The 19,260-nt window shown below is 60.8% G+C and overlaps 1 protein-coding gene across 11 annotated transcripts; it reads right to left on the reverse strand.

Moving 5' to 3' along the window:
- Positions 1-1,517: 1,517 nt before the first annotated feature.
- On the reverse strand, positions 1,518-19,213 carry CARMIL3 (capping protein regulator and myosin 1 linker 3). Of its 11 annotated transcripts, none has more exons than XM_073800629.1 (40): positions 18,442-19,213; positions 16,904-16,998; positions 16,545-16,595; positions 16,381-16,440; positions 16,180-16,295; positions 15,878-15,975; positions 15,578-15,648; positions 15,401-15,474; positions 15,091-15,166; positions 14,922-15,010; positions 14,381-14,475; positions 14,067-14,153; positions 13,743-13,852; positions 13,540-13,617; positions 12,903-12,979; positions 12,719-12,823; positions 12,555-12,624; positions 12,033-12,114; positions 11,808-11,904; positions 11,605-11,659; positions 11,352-11,524; positions 11,041-11,109; positions 10,737-10,830; positions 10,550-10,648; positions 9,988-10,116; positions 9,685-9,798; positions 9,059-9,234; positions 8,181-8,268; positions 7,902-8,039; positions 7,560-7,623; positions 7,247-7,455; positions 6,748-6,848; positions 5,794-6,109; positions 5,333-5,461; positions 4,290-4,356; positions 4,096-4,185; positions 2,536-2,654; positions 2,270-2,444; positions 1,988-2,098; positions 1,518-1,867 (listed from the first exon to the last, which is right to left on the reverse strand). In XM_073800629.1, the coding sequence occupies exons 1-40, from the start codon at positions 18,479-18,481 to the stop codon at positions 1,839-1,841; spliced, it is 4,116 nt and encodes a 1,371-aa protein (XP_073656730.1). In that variant the 5' UTR covers positions 18,482-19,213; the 3' UTR covers positions 1,518-1,838. The 11 variants fall into 11 exon arrangements, 8 of the variants coding, with proteins under 8 accessions (XP_073656730.1, XP_073656727.1, XP_073656729.1 ...); XM_073800626.1 differs by having other exon boundaries at positions 4,290-4,368; XM_073800628.1 differs by having other exon boundaries at positions 6,748-6,851.
- Positions 19,214-19,260: the final 47 nt, after the last annotated feature.

Consider the following 19,260-nt stretch of genomic DNA (forward strand, 5'->3'; position numbering starts at 1 on the left):
CCTTTTAACAGGGAGACGAGGAAATGGACACAATCGCTTAAGGGAACACAGTGTCACATCCTGGTCGCGAAGCCCCCTGAAGATAGGGGGAGATGTGCTGGACTGATTCCTGAGGCATCTTCCTGGTACCCACAACTCCCCCCTCCACCCCGAGATTCAACTCATGTGGCCACATCCTTGTAGGACGGGCCGTGCCACACACAGATCTCGAGGAAACAAGACAATCATTCTCTAGTGAGGCCAGGGGAAGTGAGCAATTGCCCGGGAAGCTGCATGCCACGAGTGAAGACATTTGGGTACATGGTGATCTGGGATGAGTATGACAGAGGGGTCACCAAGACGTCTTCACCCGCCATCCCCGAAACTGCTTGTGTATTAAGGTAGCAGCCATTTATTGAGCATCTCCTGGGTGCCAGGCACTGTGCCAGAGGTTGGGGCTACACAGGTAATTAAGACCCAGCTCCTGCCCCTGGGGGAGGTGCGTGTGTATGGAACAAAAATCACACAGAGATGATCAGCCAATGCACAAATGCAATGAGGTATGACAGGTGCAAAGTACGGACCTATTCAGGATGCAGCGGGCCACAAAGAGGGAGGGCTCAATTTGGATGAGTCAGGGGAAGGCATCAGGAAGGGCTTCACAGAGGAAGAGGCTATTGAGCCCAGTCTTTTTTTTTAATATAAATTTATTCATTTATTTATTTTTGGCTGCGTTGGGTCTTCACTGCTGCACGCGGGCTTTCTCTAGTTGCGGCGAGCGGGGGCTACTCTTCGTTGCGGTGCGCGGGCTTCTCATTGCGGTGGCTTCTCTTGCTGTGGAGCACGGGCTTGGGCTTCAATAGTTGTGGCATGCGGGCTCAGTAGTTGTGGTGCACGGGCTTAGTTGCTCCGCGGCATGTGGGATCTTCCCGGACCAGGGCTCGAACCCGTGTCCCCTGCATTGGCAGGCGGATTCTTAACCACTGCGCCACCAGGGAAGTCCCTGAGCCCAGTCTTGAATGCCAAGCTGGTATTTGTTAGTACACTGATGAGAAACGATTAATTTTAATTATCGATCTTCTCCTGCCCTGGGCACTTCCGCTCACCTGCAGGCCACTCTACTGTTGAGATTTCTGACTACTGATGGTGCCCCCAGGATGACACAGTACCATTTAATTCCACCATTAGTGAGCCTGCCTGTGCATAAACGTATATACACACACACACACACAGAGCACACTGCTCCCCAGTCTCTTCCTGGGACACTGGGATCTCCCCATTCCCACTGCACCTCCCCAAAGCCCAACACACACTGGTGTTGGTGCCCCCGCTGCTCCAGCCAGCCCAGCCAAGACCCTGCACATAACAGCCACCCTTCTTGGGGACTTCTGAGTCCCCTCCCATCCAGCAGCTCTCCAGCCTTTCCTACCTCTCCCCTTAGAGCTCTAGCCCCATCTCTGGGGGGCATGTTCCCCACTCTCCCCCACTGTGGGGCTTGAGGGAAGGGGAGCAGCTGGTGGGAAATGGGAGCAGAGAATGGGGAGAACAGCAGAGACTCGGGCAGGCGGTGATTTTGGTTTTTTTATTCTATACAAGTGGAGAGAGAGCCCCTGGGGACAGAGGGACAGATCTGCCCTCCCAGGTGAGGAGACACCGCCCACGCCCCAGGTCTGCAGAGCAAGCAGAACCTCTCTCTCCAGGCTGCTCCCTCCCTTCCTGACCCCCAGGCCTCATCCTGCTGTACTGCGTCCGTGGGACAGGGGCTGGCAGAAGGGCCTGGAGGTGCGGGGATGGGTGGGGGTCTGAGTCCTTGTGAGGCACATGTCGAGAGGAGGGCTGGGGGGGTGCTGCAGCGGCTGTCACCCTGTTCCTGGCTCGCTGGCTCCTGCTGGGGGAAATCCAGGGAGTCCTGTTTCCCAGGCAGGGAGAGCCAGCCACGCCGTGTGGGCGGCCTCGTCACATGGATGGGTGGGAAGGGGGACCACCCTCTAGCCCCCCCTTCTGGCACCTGTGGGGTCAGGGGGCTGTCTTCTATCAGGCTCCAGCTTGTCACAGGACTGTGCCCGCCGTGTCCTCTTGGGCTTCAGGGGGGCAGTCCGGCGGCCCGGATCTGGGGGCCCTGAAATGACAGTCAAGGCAGGCCTGGCCCATGAGTGGGGCTCACAGGCTGGGCACTCATCCAGGCTATGACTTCTGGCTGTCTGTCACTCATCCTGTGCCCAGGAAGGGACCCGATGTGGGCAGCAAGGCCCCAGAGGTGCCCCACACCCCCTTTAGCCAGGTGGCAGACCTTGGACCTCAGGCTCCTCTTGGTCCTGCTGGGAGCCCAGCCTCAGCCGGGGTTTGTTCATTCCTGGGGCCGCATCCCCAGTCTCAGCCTCCTCCGTGCCCCCTGGCTCCTGGGGGAGCCGGCGGCCCCTGTGCACAGCCACCGGCTTGGGGGGCCGCAGAGCTAAAGGAGGGTCCTGCAGCCGGCACAGAAGGAAGATGCTCAGTCAGTCAGTTTGTCCTTCTGCCTCCTCAAAGTGCCCTCCCCGCCGCCTTGCTGGCTCTCACCTTGGCGTTCCTGGCGGGAACCGTCCTCTCTGGGAACAGGGCCCCCTCCTTCTCCTCCTCCCCATCTTGGGATGCTGGGCTGGGGCTCTGGCAGCTGTGGTTGGGGGCGCTCTCCTCAGCTGGGGGATGGGAAGAGAGAAGAAACTGCAGGAAAAGACATTCTTGCACAGCCCTCCCTGTCCCTTGTTCCTGTGAAGCCCTGGAGGCCAGGACCTTCCCCTCCAAGCCCACTTGCTCCCATGTCTCTGCCTCGGATGTCCCCTTCTGCTCTCATGGTCCCCAGGATCCTCCTGAGCCTGTCACCTCTGCAGGGGGCTCTGGCTGACCCTCTTGAAGAGCAGGGACAGAGCCAGGGCCCGCGGCCTGCCGGTTCCGCAGGCATGGCTGCCCATCCAGGGCTGCAGTGCCCCGGCGCCCTGCCAAGGCTGCAACCTGGCGCTCCTAGAACTCTCCGCCAGTCTGATTTAGATGGTGAGTCTGGAGGAGAGGTGCCTGGCACCCTCACCATTCCCCCTACCCTGCCTCCGTGGCTTTAGGCACCCTGGACCCCAGGATGTGCCACGTGTTTGGGGTTGTCCGTGTGTGTATCTGTGAGGTGCGGGTGAGGAAGCCCAGGAAGGTGCCGGCGGTTAGGGTGTGTGCAGGGAGGACCCGACAATCACCGTCTCCTAAATGAAGGATGGAGCCCCTCTTCCGGTGTCTTAGCTAGTCTGTGTGGGGGATGGGATCATCAGCGAAGAGGACCCCGGCGCTGGGTAGGCCTTGGAGGACGGGGCAGGAGCTCAGGCACTGCCAAGCCTCGGGCCAGCCTGGCTCCGCACCGCGCCCTTATGCCCTAGCCCTGGGGTGGGAGTGGAGGACGGAAGGGAGTGTCAACCTCTCCAGGGAGATTTGTCCCTGTCACTGTTGTTGGAGGGTCACCTTCCAGACCTGGGGGAACTGAGGCTGATGCCAAGCTGACTGGCTTTCCTTTAGCTGCTCCCTAAGTGAAAGGTGCTCTGAACCCAGCAGAAGGGAGGTGTCATACTATGATTCCCCCGTCCTTTTTCTGGAAGGTGAATAACCTGTCAACACTGTGGGTGGTGACTGAGCCAGCACTTAACACCCAGGGTGTCTGACCTCCGAGGCAGGGGGCTCTTGCCCCTGCTCTGGGGTACCTTTCTGCGTGAGCGGAGGATGGCCTGGTGAACTATTTTGGGGGGAGACTGGAGTGTTGGAGGTGGGCCTGGTATGGCTGGTACTGCCCACCCTTTCCCCAGCTGGGGTGCAGAGAGAGAGTCCTTCTTCACAGAGGGTGCCGTTCTGCTGATGGCCCCCGCTCTAGAGAATTCCCCGAACCGCCCACGAAGTGTTGTTCCTTGTAGGCTAAGCCTGGCAAAGCCACTTCTGTTCTGTGGGACCTTTCTTTGGATTGGGTTGTTTCTTTTGGATGTAGTTTTGTAGCTATACTGAAGCATTTGCACAGTGTTGACATTTTACTGCTCCCCCTTAGTTGGCTTCTGTCTCTTTGGACATAACCCGGGCCTTCAGAGCTGCTGCCAGAGAAGAGGCTTTCCATACCTATGTGCCACGTGGCCTCTGCTCGGCGCATGGCACTGAAGCTCGGCTTGGTGCTTTGGGGTGGTGGTGGGGGCTTCCAGGCTCCAAGCCCTGGAGTGGAGGGAGGGGATGGGAAAGGGGAAAGGGGAAAAGGCATGTTAGCAGGGGCCCTGAGAGACGGGGCAAAGGAAGGACGTGAGGGCGATCATTCTCACCTGCATCGTCCGAGGAGCGCCGTTTCTGCCAAGGCTGGACGCTGCCCTCCAGGTCTGGGCCTGGGCCCTGAAAGGACAGCTGAGTCAGGTCATTAAAAAAGTCCCTTCTGCGTGGGGACTGCAGTTAGCAAGGGGCTTCTGCTCTAGCATCTCATTAGTCCCTAGACATTCGGACTGTTTTCCCCAAAGAGTGGCACTCATACCACCCCTAGGGGCATAAGAAATGGTTTACACGAATGAACATACGGTTATTTTAATATGTGTTTATTTTATGTGTAGTAGAAAAAAACATGACTAGTACAACAAGCCTGTGATTCTAAAGATGAGAATGCTTAGGTCCAGACTGAGTTTAAAAAGGTGAGTTGAGGGATTTCCTGCCGGCTCAGTGGTTAAGAATCCCCCTGCCAATGCAGGGGACACAGGTTTGAGTTCTGGTCCGGGAAGATCCCACATGCCGCAGAGCAACTAAACCCGTGCGCCACAACTACTAAGCCTGCGCTCTAGAGCCCACGAGCCACAACTACTGAAGCCCATGCGCCTAGGACCCGTGCTCCGCGAAAAGAGAAGCCACCGCAATGAGAAGCCCGCACACCGCAATGAAGAGTAGCCCCCGCTCGCCGCAGCTAGAGAAAGCCCGCGCGCAGCAATGAAGACCCAACGCAGCTATAAATAAGTAAGTAAATAAATAAATAAATTTATCTTCAAAAAAAGGTGAGTTGATTTAAATAAAAATATTATGTAAATAATGCCGTGGTATGTGGAGAAGGTGAAAAGCAGTCATAAAAGTGGTAATCAAATCAAAATTTGGGAAACAGCTCTAGAGGTAAGTATTTTTAGGGCCACACAATTTATAAGGAAGCAGAGGCTCCAGAGTGAGTTGTCCAGGGTTGTGCGGCAAGTGTAGGGGCAGAACTGCAGCTGACACTTTCTACTCCAGAGTGTCGCTCTCTCCACTGACCTACCAACTGCAGGGCCGTGGGGAGGGGAGGGTGGTATGCAGGGACCCACGGGACCCTCAGTTCGCCTCCCCAGGTTCCGCTCACCTCTCGTTTCCCATCGAAGCTCCAACCCTTGGCTCTTCCCAACCCAGGAAGGGCGACACTGTGGACCCTTGGCTGCTGTGCTGTCCCAGGGGCCTGGCCCCCCTCCCCAGGCTCTGCCCCGTCGGTGCCCTGAAACAAGGTTTCGGGTTTAGAATCAGTTCCCGATGGAGAAGGGGCTCCACAGGCAGCAAGGGAGCAGGGGAGGCCCCCAACCCCTCAGAGCCCTCTGCCTGGGGAAGCCCTATCCAGACCCTCTGAGTCTTTCCACTGCCCTTATTTGCATGGTGGACTCCCAGCATGCGCTGCGTCACCAGGCTTAGCCCAAGGAACCCAGGAGCGAGGAACTGGAATGACCAAGTTCCCGAGTGCTAACAATCTCCCGTTAATTGCCTAGCGTGGGGTGCGTGGATGGGCTATGTGTGGGGCAGCAAACCAGGACTCAGCACCCCTGCCTCACTTACCATCTTCTCGCGGAAGGAAGGCCCCCGGCCCCCGCCAAATGCAGGGAGGAGCCTGCTCTCCTCTTCTGGGCTCCAGCAGGGGGAGGAATTATTGCCGAGGCTGGGGGGATCTGGGCTGGGGGGGCTCTCCTGAGTCGGGGGCGGGGGCGGGGGCGGAGGGAGGAGGAGCCCGATGGTGGGGGACCCTGGCCCCCTGTCCCCCTTGAAGCTCCGGGGCCGGCGAAAGTGAAACAAGCCTCGGCGCCTCTTCTTCTGGAGAGGAGGGAGTGGCGGCTCCGAGGGGCCTGGCCGCAGGGTCCTCAGAGTCCGGGGGTAGCTGGGCAGGGTCGGGGTGGGTTAGTGACAAAGTCGTGGGGAGATACCTCGGTCAGATGCCGAGGTCGTTCAGGGCCCAGGGTGGTGCTGGCGTTAGGCCAGTCCTGGCTCTCCGGAACCTCCAGCTATCCTGTCTCATCTAGTCTTTCCTGCCGTTCCATAACCCTTTCCACCTATTCTCAGGGGATGGTGTCCTCACCTTCCCTGTCACAACCCTCCAGCAGCCTCTTCCCTCCCAGGCACCCCTCCCCCCATCTCCTCTCAGCCTCTCCAAGTGACCCAGTTCCTTCTGGCGAGATGCCGGGGAGTGTGTGCAGGACAGTGACAGAACACACCCTCCAGGCCTGGTACCACTAACCGTCACCCCATTCCAGGGCCTGCTATCCCCCCAACCCCAACCCCGCTGTGGTGGTTCACTCTGGTCCCATTCTTTTCTGCTGTCATGAGGGGATTCAGAGAACATTCAGAGAACATGGGCTAAGGGCTCGGTGTGGAGGAAAGAGAACGTGGGGGAATCTCCCAGAGAGACTGGATTTGGAGCACTGCCATTGGAGAGGGCTCTCTGGGAGATGGGTGGACACGGGAGCCCTCCAGGGCCTCGGGGCCTGCTGAAATTGGGGGTGTGCCTGGGCACCACACCTGGAGCTTTCATCCATAACCCTTCGGCTGAAGAAGTCCTCCAGCCCCTCATCCAGGCGGGTGGCCGTCCCGTTCTCCTGACGGGTCCCAGGTACTGGCGCCTGCTGGGAGGAAAGTCCTGTAGGATATCCCATCTGGGTGAGGAAGCCCTCCTCCCATCCACTCAAGGCCTTCCCCTTTGGACTTGGACTTGCCTCTCCTTGGCCCCATGGAAACTTAGACCTCAGGATACCTGGGCATTTCTTAAACTTGGTGACTCTTGACTCTCTCTCACCAAAAGGAGAACTGCCACTGTCTAGCAGACAGAGATTTCCTATCTGTGACAAGGTCTAGCTCCATCCAATCCGGATAACTCCTCTTCTTCGGTTCCACGGCCTGCCTGGGCCCCTGCCGAATCCCCCAAGGCTAGTACCTCTGGCACTGGTGTCCTAGAGCTAGAATCTCTGGCTCTGGCACTGCTAAGTGGAGTTGGTCCTCCTGTGGGGCTTTAGGGACTCACGCTGGGCCGACCAGGTCCTGGAGGGGTGGTCCTGGGGGGCCGGGGCCTCCCTTGTGTTTGATGCCTTAGTTTGTAGCCATGAGTGGGCAGCTCAGATAGACCTTCCCAAGAGCCACTAGCTGTGGGCTGGCTGCTCCCGAGTCCTGAGAACCAGCCAGGGGGGATCCCCAGGCTCCCCAGCTGGCTTTCCATGTCCTGAGGGCTCCCACCTGTGGGGAGAGCAGCGTTAGAGGGACAGGGAGAAAGCAGGCTGGAGAGGCAGAGATAAAAGAAAGGGAATCAGGGCCATCAGTGCGGAGGCTGGAAGACTCACTGATGAAGGCAGACACTGGCCGGATCTTGCGGCAGCGTTTCTGCTTTTTGATGGCCATGGTGTCCTGCAGAGACGGAGGCATACGGTGGGGCCAGGTGGCAAACGCCAGGAGCCTCGCCTGGAGCCTCCCATTCCTCATAAAGCCTTCTCTTTAGAGTCCATCCCGCTTCCCTGTCCTTAGGCGGCTGAGGCAATGGGACAAGGGAAGAGGCTGGGCGGGATCGGGGCAAGGGGATGAGACCGGGGAGGGGCAGAGAGTGGAGTCCAGGGAAGTAGAAGGGGACAGTGTTTTGCAGGGGCAGGGGCAGGACCAAGGTTAAGGAGGGGAGTGGGGGTGCTCACGATGTTGGTCCCAAGTTCATCATCTGTGGTCTCGTCACGGTCATGGTTCCGGCCTCGGCCCCGGGAGGACAGATCCTGTCCTTGGCACGGCCCCCCTGGCGGATCTGACAGTGTCTTTAGCTGGGCCAGGTGTCGGGCCTAGGGAAGGACAGGTGTGAACAGGATCCCAAGGAGGCCGCCCACCGCCCAGGACCTTGACAGGGAGGGCCGGTGGGGGAAGGTGTGGGCGATGCGGGGTGGAGGACATGTCTGGGCCTGGCTGAGGCCCAGAAGTCTTACCAGGCTCTTGTGGGAGTGGTACAGCTCCTGCAGGATCTCGTCTACTATGGAGTTGGTCAAGTAGGTGACAACTGAGAGCTTCACTTCACTGTGGGCACAGGGGCGTGGCTCAGCTCCTCCTTCCCTGCCCCTGAGCCTCTGCCCCAGCCTTCCCCAGACGCCTGAGGGGGCGGGCCAGCCGCCCCGGCTGCCCACGGAGAACACAGCTGCTGTATGAGGCACCTGGGATCCACCACCCAGCTCCACCCACAGCCCTTCCAGCCTAGGCGTGTGTGGAGGCGGAGGGTGGACGAAGACGAACTGAGGGCAAGGAGGGGCAGAGGGGCTCTGGGTCCGGCCCCTGGAGCTCCAGTGGGACAGAGCAAGGTAAACTGAGGTGTTGAGTGAATTCTGCCCGTCTCTGCTGTAAGAGCAGGAACCAGCACTTCTTGAGCTTGGCCATTTCACGGGTTTGTGTAATAATTTTCCTTCATTTTAGTGAGAGGTGGCACCCAGACTGGAATGAGAGAGAGCTCTAGGGGCCGTGAAAACTTGGGGGGATGGGCAGCGCAGTCCACGCACCCCAATTCTTTGTCCACACCTCCGAGGAGGCTGTGCTCTGTTTCTAGAGGTCAGTTCCTGGGGGTATGTGCGCGGCTGTGTGTACGTGTACACATGTGTGCAGTGTTCGGACTCCTAAACCCCAGCTCAGCATTTAGACTGCTAGGGCAGAGATGAGTCAGACCCTGAATAGCAAGGTTGCAGTTGGTTAAAGATTCATCCCTCGTAATGTAGATTGTGTCATTCATTATTCATTGCTGATGGCTGGGCCCCCCCAAGTCCCTAAGTGCTCCAGGCCTAGTCCAGCCCCCCCCTCCAGTCCCACCCCCGCCTCTCACTCCAGCTTGTTCTGAATGTCCTGCCCCGCCTGCTCCAGCAGCGCCCCTCGGATGAAGTTCCGGGGCACAGTGACGCGCTCAGCCACATTGCTCAGCATCTTGTTGTGCCCTTCAGCCACCCGCATGGCCACGGGGCATAACTCTTGCGTTAGGCTGACCATGGACTCCAGGATCACCTAGTACGTGGGGAAAGGAGGCCAGAGCCCCAAGGAGGGCGGGGTCAGGGCTGGCCCCACAGTGGAAGAGACTCCAGCCTGTCTATTCCAGCCCCCCGTGGGGAGACTGAGGGGCCGGCCAAGGTCACAGGGCTGGTTAGCAGCAGAGCCTTGGACACTCAGGCTTCCCCACATCCTGGTCAGTGTCCTTTGCATCCTACCACATGGACACATGGACAGGGGAGAGTCAGTCCAAGGATCAGAGTCCAGAGGGAGAGCTCAGGGTTCAGGGGCTAAGGTTGAAACGAGCAGCAAATATCTGAGGCCGGGTCTCTAGCAATGCCTTGGCACAGTGGGAGTGTAGGTGCTCTCAGCTCTGCAACTCCTTCTTGCCCACGGTAATCCTCCCGTGCTGGCCTCAGCCCGTGCTTAGGGCCTTGGTCAGCACCGGGCTCCCTCCCCAGGACTTGCCTGCAGCTCCTTGTCCACAGCCTTGGACACCTCGCTGGCTACTGACTCCAGCCTCTGCCTCACGGGTCCGTCGTTGGCCAGCATGTGGCCCAGCTCATAGAGGCTGGGAAACAGCTGGGGAAGAAAGGGGCTCTGATCAGTAGGTCACAGTCTGGCCTCGCTGGGTCCCCGGCCTAGGAGGCCATGAAAACTTGGGGGGACAGGCAGTGCTGTCCATGGGCGCTCCTGGGCCTGGACACTCCTGGGCTGGCCTTCTTGGGCTCTCTAGACCGTCAGGGGAGGGCGGGGCTGCGGAGGGCTCACCGCCCGGGAGTTCTTGGCATCCTTGATGAGGTCCCGAGCATAGAGCAGCTCATCCTGCACGGGCTCCAGGGGGCACAGCCTCAGCGCCCGAACCTCCTCTTGCACCCGTCCGCACAGCCGCTGCAGCATCTGCATCACAGGCGGCAGGAGTGTCAGGGGGACTCCTGCATCTCCACCTTCCCAGGCGGGCCCCCAGGCGCCCCATTTCTGGGCCCCCTTGGGCAGTGCTACTGGTGCTGGCACCGACAGGGGTAAGGGTGATGTCTCCCGATGGCCTGTTCCCTCTTCTTCTTGGGATGCCCTCTTGAACACTCAGTGGAGCTCCCACAGTCCTGGGACCCCTTGTCTGGGACCCCCGCTGTTTGCACACATGTTCTCTCATGTTTGGGGCCCACGTTCTGCACGTCCTGTCTTTTTGCTCTCCCACATGCTCAATCCACTTATGGGCACCACACGATGCCTCTCTCATGACCCCTCCCGCCCCGACCTGCGCTCCATCACATCAGCCCTGTGCCCTGCATGCCCCACGTGTGCCCCCTGTGTCTCGGAGGGAAACGTTTACTTGCTCGGCGCTGCTGGTCACCAGGCCCTGCTGCAGCCTGAAAGCCTGTTCCTGCGGGCACGTCTGAGAATGGTTGTTCCTCACCAAGTACCACTGGATCTGGAGGTGATGATGGGTGGGTGGGGTGAGGGCCAGGGGATGTGGGCGGGCCCCTGCCCCTCAGGTTCCACCCTGCTCAGGCCGCCACCTTCTGCCAGACGTCCTCGGTACGCTCAGGGGCACTGCGGTAGGCTTGAGAGATGTCGCTCACGGGGAAGGACATGAAGCGCAGCGTACGGTTGCTGTGGGACAGAGTGGCTCAGCTGGGTGGGATAGAACCTCCTGTTCCCCAGACCCCACCTCTTGCTGACCATTTCCCTCTTCTGTGGTCCTTCCTAACACTTCTATGCAAGTAGGTCAGGTGGACTGGGGTGGGGCTGGTGTAGTTCAGGCCTGGTCCAGGTACAGGGAAGCTGGGGGCTAGCATCAGGGCAGGGCCCTGGTCTACTCACCTCTCCAGGGCCCTTGCAATGTCCAGAAAGCCTAGGGCAGACGTATTGTTCCGATCCCATAGGATAGTTCTGGGGAAAGGGTGAGCATTAGCGTATTACCCCTCCCTCGGGGTCTCTCTTAGGGGGAGGGGACACATCCCCCTCGGGAGCCTTCCCTCTTTTCCTGGGTAATGAGGCTGACTCAGAGATGGTCCTGGGACTAAGGGTCTCCTGGAAGCTGGGGTACAGAGCAGCGAGGCAGCAGGGAGGGCATGTATGTGCGTGGGGGAGGGCTAGGGCTCCAGGTGAGAGGGTCCAGGTGTGGGCCCCACCTGAGGGAGGAGTTTATCTGCAGGGCCTTAGACAGCATCTTGGCCCCGATGTCCTCCATGCCATTGCCGCTCAGATCCACCTTCGCCAGGCAGGTGTTGCTGCCCAGGGCGTTGATGAGGATGCTGGTGCGAAGCTTCAGCCGGGAGTCTGCCACTGACAGTGACTGCAAGGACTGTGTGGGCAAGTCGGGGGTTTGGCCCAGTCCCTGCAGCCCCTGTCACTGCAGGTCCCCTCCCAGGCCCAGGCACTCACACAGTCCTCTTCCTGGATTAGCTGCACCAGCTTGTGGAGGATCTCCTCCAGGGTCCTGCGGGGAGTCGGGGCTCAGAGTAGGAGGGGAGGGTGCTGGGGTCATGTTAGTGGAGCAGTGGAGGGGCGGTCAAGGGGAACACAGTGAGCCACAAGGATAGGTGATGATGGAGTGAGGGTCTGTGGGTATAGGCAGGGGCCCTCACTTGGCCTTGACGTTGAAGTTCTTGCCCAGGAACAGGTGCTTGAGGGACTTGTTCTTGCCCAGTGCGGGCACCAGTGTCAGGAGGTCCGAGTCGAACCCTGGCCAGTAGATGGGAGAGGCCTGGCCTTGAGGCCCGAAGCTCACTGGAGTCTCCTTAGGGCTTCTCCCCCGTGCTCTAGGCCCCTGTCCGCACCTGGCCCCCAGGAAGGGAAGCGCCCCCACTCACCATTGTCTGACAGGTCCAGGCTGCCCACACAGGTGACAGCCCACAGCTGCTCCTGCAAAGCCTGGGCTCCAGCTGAGCGGAGCTGCAGGGACAGGGTGTGGGTGGAAGACAGGGCACCTTTAATGCTTAGAGATAAGAGGCGTCATGCCAGGATTCAAGGTCAGACCAGGTCTTCTCGGGTGTGAAATCTGGAGGCCCCTGCTCTATACCAGATCCTTCCCTAGGGCTCTCTCCCCTCCCTTCAGCCAGAAAAATGTCCAGGCTGCTGCTCTGGAGACAGCTCGCTCCTGCCATCTGGTGGGAAAGCCTGGTATCTCCCACCCCAAAGCGGTCAGCGAGGAGATCTGGAGACTGAAAATGACCTCTAGAAAGAGGGCCGCAGACCACAGACGGAGAGGGGAAAGTGGGGGTGAGGTCAGGGCGGGGGCGGGTCGCTGAGGGGTAGCGCGGAGGCAGGACGGAGCCAGAGCTTAACTTAGGGAAATGAACGGTGGGGTGATGGGTGGGGGACTGAGGGCTCACCTCACAGCTGCTGAGGTCCAGGTGCAGATCACTGAGGTGACTGTTGAGGGAGAGGCCCTGGAGCAGCGCCCTGTGGGAGGAAGGTCAGCAGGCCCGCCTTTACCCCTCACCCCCTTCTCCCAGGGTTCCCCCTCGGACGCCCCCCAACCCTGCACCCACCCGACCTGAGGGCCTCCAGGGGCAGCCTCGTGGCCGACAGGTTGATGTGGCTCAGGGTGTAGGTGCTGCTGAAGAACTGCTTGAAGGCAGGCGGGGCCTCCCGACCCTTCCTGCGGAGATGCCTGGGGTCAGCAAGGGAGGGGGTGCCCACGACTTGCCCCGCCCCTCCCTGCACCCCTGTGCTCCCACCTGTGGGAGCAGCTGTTGCGCGCCAGGTTGAGGTAGGTGAGGTGGGAGCAGCAGCCGTGGAGCAGGGCGCCCAGAAGCTGTGGGGTGGAGACAGGGTGCGTCTCACCGGGCTGGGAGGGCTTCTGGGAGGGGCGACAAGGACTCCCTCCTCCCCCCCAACCAAGGTCCTGGCGCTTCGTCCTCTGCGGTCAGTCTGTGAGGGCCCCGCTGCGCCTGCCTACTTAGCCTCTTCAAGCCTCAGTTTCCCCTCTGTGGAAAGTGGGTCAACTCCCACCTGCCTGGCCCCCAGGGGGTGAGAGGCTCATAGGCAGTGGATGTGTAAAGCCAGGGTGCCCACAAGCTCATAAGGTGCCTGGTTCAAGTTAGGGAAGGAGTCCTTTCCTCCGGTGGACTCAGCGCTACGCTGGGGCTCACGGCTGAGGAACAGATCCGGGCTGGCTTTCAGGCACAGCCAGCACAGCCTTGGCGGCGCACGGATAAAATGCTGCACAGGTGTGAGCTTTGGCGTTGATTTGTAATTCAGCTGAACCTGAAGCCATCCTGCCAGCTCTGCCCACCTCTGTACTCAAGGAGGGGGTGACCCACCCCAGCCTCCCCGGATCACCACAGGCTGGCTGCCCCGTCACCAGCCCCTCACCAAGTCGATGGCGCAGTCAGTCCCCGCCAGGTCCAGGTGCACCAGGGCATTGGGCTGGGCCAGGAAACTGTAGAGGGCCTGGGAAGGAAGGACAGAGGGGTTGCAAGTGAAGGGGTGACAGAACCCCTCCCCTCCCCAGGACCTCAGGCCCTGAAACCCGAGTGGGCCTCTGCAGGGGCTTGAGGCTATATTCGTGGACTCACGTTGGCCTCATCTGTGGCGAGCAGCCCAGGGTTCTTGCTCAGGTCCAGGTATTGAAGGGAGCTGGCAAAGGCTGGGTTGGCCCCGAAGGTCTGGCCCAGCGCCTGGAGCCCTGAGCACAGCGGGCACTGGGCTGGGTTGGCCACCCCCATGAACTCTTCCCCTTGCATACAACTCTTCCCCACTCTCCAAATGTGGCTCCTTTCCCTTCTTTGATCCCTGGGATGCCGTGTGAGTGTATGGGTACACCTCTGGGACTCGACACCCAGGCAGTGCTGGGGGAGGGGGAGGGTCAGAGTCAGAGGTCGGGGTCCCGGGGCAGGTACCTCGAGGGGAAATGGCAGTCTTGGCCAGGCACAGTTTGGTGAGGCCAGTGGGGAAGCAGAGGAGCTGCTGGCTCAGGCTGAGGAAACCTGGGGAGTGGAGAGAGAAAGGGGCCCACTGAGAGATGGGCAGTGGGGGCAGGTGGTGCAGAGCCAGACTGGGCGCTTGAGTGTGGTATGGGCCTGGGGTCAAGGATGGCATATTGGGGCAGGGGCTGGCATCAGGTCGGAGAGCCCCTGTTCAGACCGGGTTGGGCTCTGGGCTGGGATAGGGGTCTGCGTTGTGATGGGGGGTAGGATTCAGGGCTGGGGCTCACCCTTGTCCTCGATGGGGTTGTGGGACAGAGTGAGGGCATGCAGCACACAGCTCCCGTTCTCCCCAAATACCCCGGCCAGCTTCTGGACAAAGTCCCTTCAGGGAAGGGGAGGAAGGATGTGTTTGTCCCAGGCCCTGGGCTTCCCCTCCTCCTCCACCTGCCTGCCTGGCTGGGGCTGCAACGTTTGGAGGCCCCCGCAGGTGGGGAGCAGCTCGGGGCCTGCCAGGGAGCTTGCCGTCACTCCGGAATACCTGGGAAGTTGTGCTGAGACAAAGCCCAGCTTAGGGGCCTCGAGACTGGAGCAGCGCACTCTGCTCGGTGGCTGACGGCAGAAGGGGACGGGGCATGGAGGTACGGGGGAAGGCTGTGGAGCTGGGGGTCAGGAGGCTTAGGCTGGCTTGCTCTGTGCCCTCTTTGGGCCTCTTCTGTACGGTGAGGAGCTGGATGAGATGGTGCAGAGGCCCGTATCATGCTCTGAGGTTCTGGGGCCCTAAGACTACATCAAGGGGGTACCACTGCCCAAGGAGGAGACTGGCCTCACGTCTTAAGCCCGGCGTTGTCCAGCACCAGCTCTTCGAGGCTCCCCGACTTGCTCAGGGTGTGTAGCACCTGTTCTAGCACTTCAGAGCCCTGAGGACAGAGGGGGTCATGTGACCAGGAGCCAGAGAGGGCAGTACTCTCCCCTCCCCACGGCCCCTCCTAGACCCTACCAGCCGCAGGTCCTTGCAGTAGAGTTTGGTAAACCATTGGTTGTAGGCCAGGGCTGCCACCATTAGGGCCAAGTCTCTGTGGGGAGATTGAGGGCGGCAGAAAGGTGGTGAGCAGGTGGCTAGGGCCGGGAGGAAGAGACTAGGGCTGGGGTGGTTGGGCTGGGGAAAGCCTAGATGGGTGGAAGGCAGGGGGGGTGGGGGCTGGGAGACACAGCCTGGGCTGTGGGTAGGACCAGAAGGGAGAGCCTAGAAGGGCCAGGGCTGGGCTGGGGCTGGAATGGGGGCTTGAGTCTCTACCCCATCTGCTTACCGGCTCTCCAAGTGGCTGAAATCCAAAAGATTGAACTCCCGGTTATCCTCGGCATGATAGATGGTGTCCACATCCTTGGAGAGGTGGAACTGGCTCACACCTGCTTCCCTCCTCCTCCTCCTCTGCCCCCTCCCTCTGGGTCCCACCTGCCCGCCTGCCGGTCCTGGCCCAACGCACCCATTGCACCTCCTCACGGCAGTGCAGCCCATTGTAGTCGCACAGGGCGGCGTAGGTCTCGGAGAAGCCACCTGTGGGGCAGGAGATGGGCTGGCTCCTTGAGCGGTAAGGGGGTGGGGAACAGGCTTGGAGTTCAAGGAAAGGTCAAGGTCACTTTATGCACCAGTGTCCTGGGTTCATGAACCTCTGAGGTCTGGGAGCCGTGGAGTCTCAGGGCAGGCAAAGGCCCGTACACAGAGGACTCTGAGCAAGGGGCAGGGTGGTGTAGGCCCCACTTTCCTCAAGTCTGCCCCTGCTCACCGCAGACGCTGTGAGTGGTGGACGTGGAAGTCTCAGAGTTGGGGGACGTGTCTCGGGGCCCTTCTGGGGTATCTGCATTTCCACGCCGGATTAGACTCCTGGAAAATGAACAAATCCATCCCAAGATGGGTGGAAAGAGGCTCTCAATTCTTACCCTGTTATAGCTTCTGGATCCCCAGGAAAAGCAGGAATAGGGACACAAGAGCTCTTCGCCTTGATGTCTCGGGGGCCCAGGGGAAGGAGGGAGGGAGGAAGGAGGTCTCCTTGTCTGACCCCTGAGAGACTCCTCCTCTGCCACTCACCCAGGGCCAGGGCAGACCTTGGAGAGGGCAGAGCTCACATGTCGCGTCACCTGGTCCACACTCTCGGCCGATGGCAGCCGCATGCTCACCATGCCACGCTCTGTCTCCACTAGGATCTGGGGGAGAGGAAGCAGCAGGGCCTCAGGTGCGGGCTCCCTCCTCCCGCTGGCCCAGGAGTGGGGCCCGAGCCCTGGTGCTCACCTGGTTCTGACTGAGCGTGTTGAAGGCGCGGATCTCCAGGACATTGAAGGAGCTCTCCACCTGGGGGGAGGGGACACGGGGATGCCCAGCTCATGGTCAGGGCCTGGCTGCCGGGCTCAGAGGGGAGCACGCCAGGTGCTCTCCGGCTCATCGGCCCAACTCACCTTGGCTGGGACTTTAAGGGGGAAAATGTGGAGGCGCCAGGAGGTCAGGGCCTTCAGAGAGGGGAAAAGAACGTCAGCAGCAAACGGCAGCTTCCTAGGCCCTAGTCACCCTGCCCTCTGTTAGCCCCCTCAGCCTGTGTGCACCCCCTGCCAGCTGACCCTCTGCTCTGGAAGTCCCCCCTCTCTCACATGCCCCACCCTAGGCTCCTAGACATCCACCCCGTCCAGGCTCCCCCTGCCCCCAGGCTATGTCTTCTCAGCTCTCCCTCCACCTCTGTCTCCCCTGTCCCCCCAGGCTCCTTGCCCTCACCAGCCCAGGTGCTCTTGACCCCCCCCCTCCCCCGGCCCAGTGTCCTCACCAGGACTCGGTCCTCGAACTTCTTGGGCTTCGTCTCCAGCTTGACACGATGTTGTTGGAGCACAGCCGCTTGGCTCAGGGACCTCCGGATGCTGTCTGCAGGTGGGTGGTGGGCTGCTCAGAGCTCCCCTGACCCTGGCCGCCCCCGCAAACCCGAGGCTCTCCAGGGGCAGGGGCAGAGGAGAGGAGAGAGAATCAGAGAGAGACCGAGAAGGACAGGGACCGAGACCTTTCCTTCTTGGGTGACTTTTCTCTTTCTATTAGAAAGGCAGTGGGGTGTGGAGAAAACTCTGGCTCCTGACGTTCCTGAGTCGGGGGACAGTAGCTGAGTGACACTGTGGGAGAGTGTGAAGGATTTTTCCAACCCGTGCACTCCAGCAGCTGTCAACACATACAGAGTGAGTCAGTGTGTAGGGGTGTGGAGGATATCCCTTCGGCTGCATTCTAGGTGGTCTGGGTGTGAGTGTCTACCTTTTACTACGCATGTAAAGAAGATGCCAGGGAGCCGTGTGTGGCCTTGGTGGGGATGGGTAAGTGTGAATGAGTATGCTGTGTCTGCAGTTGTGAAAGGGGCACAGAGCCAGCCAGCTCTGGTGTGGGTGGGAGCTGCGGGGTAGGAAGGAGTTAGTGTTTAAATGAGTTCCATACCCATCTGCTGGCAGATTCATCCAGATATCCCAGTGTGTGTGCGTGTGCGTGCGTGTGTGTGCGGCTTCTGTAAAGATGTGTGTACACACATCTCATGATTGTGTTTGTGTGCCTGTGGAGCTGTGGGAAATCGCCACGGGGCAGCGTGCCTCTGAGTATCCTTGAGCGTCCTGGTCTCTGCGTGGGCAAGCCTGTGCTCCTGCCTCTGGGGGTCAGGGTTGGCAGTGCTCGGGGGTCGGGCCTTGGTTTGGTCTGAGTCTGAGAACCAGGCAAACAGGAGAGGCCGTGAGGTGTGGGTGTGGGGTAGAGAGAAGGGGGCAGGCTGGGATGCGGGCTGTGGTAGATAAGCTTCAGTAGACCCTGCTCCTGGTTTTAGTTCCAGTCCAGGCCCTTTTCCCTGACTCCCTTCTTTGCCCCACTGGCCGGGGCGCTAGGGGGCCTCTGGAGCCAGTTCCGGGGCCGGGCCCAGAGGAGGGAGGGTGTTGAGGCCAGAGGAGGTCAGGACCTGGGGCAGCTCCCATCACCCGGCAGGGCTGGCCTGGCCCCGCCCGGCGGGGAAACGGGGATTCTCCGGAGGGGACACTGGATGCTTCGCCGAGGGATGGGCCAGAATCGCTGAGAGTCGGCCCCAGGGAGCGTGAAGGGACTGCACCTGTCACTGAAGATCAGGACGGGCGGCTCTGGGACACGTAGGTCCTGACGGGGTGAGGCGAGGGGCAGCGGAGGATGCTCTGGGACAGCGATGCCCCGAGCTGGGATGCAGGGGCAGGGAGCTGCCTTGGAACCGGATGCATGAGGGGCGGAAGGCACCGGGGTGTACCGCGGGGAGGAACGCACTGGGTCTGGGAGGCTCCCGGACGGGGCGTCCCGGAGACCACCGCAGCCTCGTACCTTGCAGCTCGCGGGTGAGCTCCGCGCTGGACTTGGCCATGGCGGCCGTTGCTGCCGCTGTTGCTGCAGAGGAGCCGCCGTCGCCACCGCCGGGGAGACGCGGCACATGCTAGACCCGGCTCCGGCAGGGCCCCGGCGCTGAGCGCTGCAGCAGCCGCTGAGCCCGCTCCTGTGAGGGGCGGCTGCGCGAGCGCTACTCCCCCCGCCTCGGAGCGCTGGGTCTCCCGCCCCGCCCGGAGAGGTGCCAGACTGAGCATGCGCGCCGCGCCTCCGAGCCGCGTGAGACCCTGAGAGCGCTCGCGCCCACCCCTCCCGCCGGCTCCAGCGTGCTACGCCCTGTGCGTGTCGCCTGCAGCCCGGGCCATCTCCCGGAAGGGGGGCAGCGTCCCCAATTTCCGCGTCACTCACTCCTCGGGCACCGTGAGCAGACCCCACTTCTTTTGTTCGTAGGCCTGGGTACCCCTCGCCGGGTCATCTTTGCAAGGCTCCTCCCTTTTCACTGCTTGCTCGGGACCCGTCCAGCGCGTCCTCGCTGACCCTCGAAGGAAGAAACTCTAGGCCGAGGGCGATGCCGGCAGAGGACATGGTTGAATGTGGGGGACTTCGTCCTTCGTTTTCCACTTGCCCAGCCTCGGGGATCCCTGCGGTGTTCTTGGCACCATCCCCGCGGGTGTGAGGCTGAGAGCAGCACCTGGGAATTCCCGTGCCACTTCCTCCCAGCTGGCAGCTCTGCAAACACCTCCACACCCAGCATTACGCTCAGGTCCTGGAGGCAGGGAGGAGGGGTAGGAGGATCCAGACTCAGTATCTGGGGGGATC

This window comes from Tursiops truncatus, chromosome 2 (genome assembly GCF_011762595.2).
Source record: "Tursiops truncatus isolate mTurTru1 chromosome 2, mTurTru1.mat.Y, whole genome shotgun sequence".
Lineage (NCBI taxonomy): Eukaryota > Metazoa > Chordata > Mammalia > Artiodactyla > Delphinidae > Tursiops > Tursiops truncatus.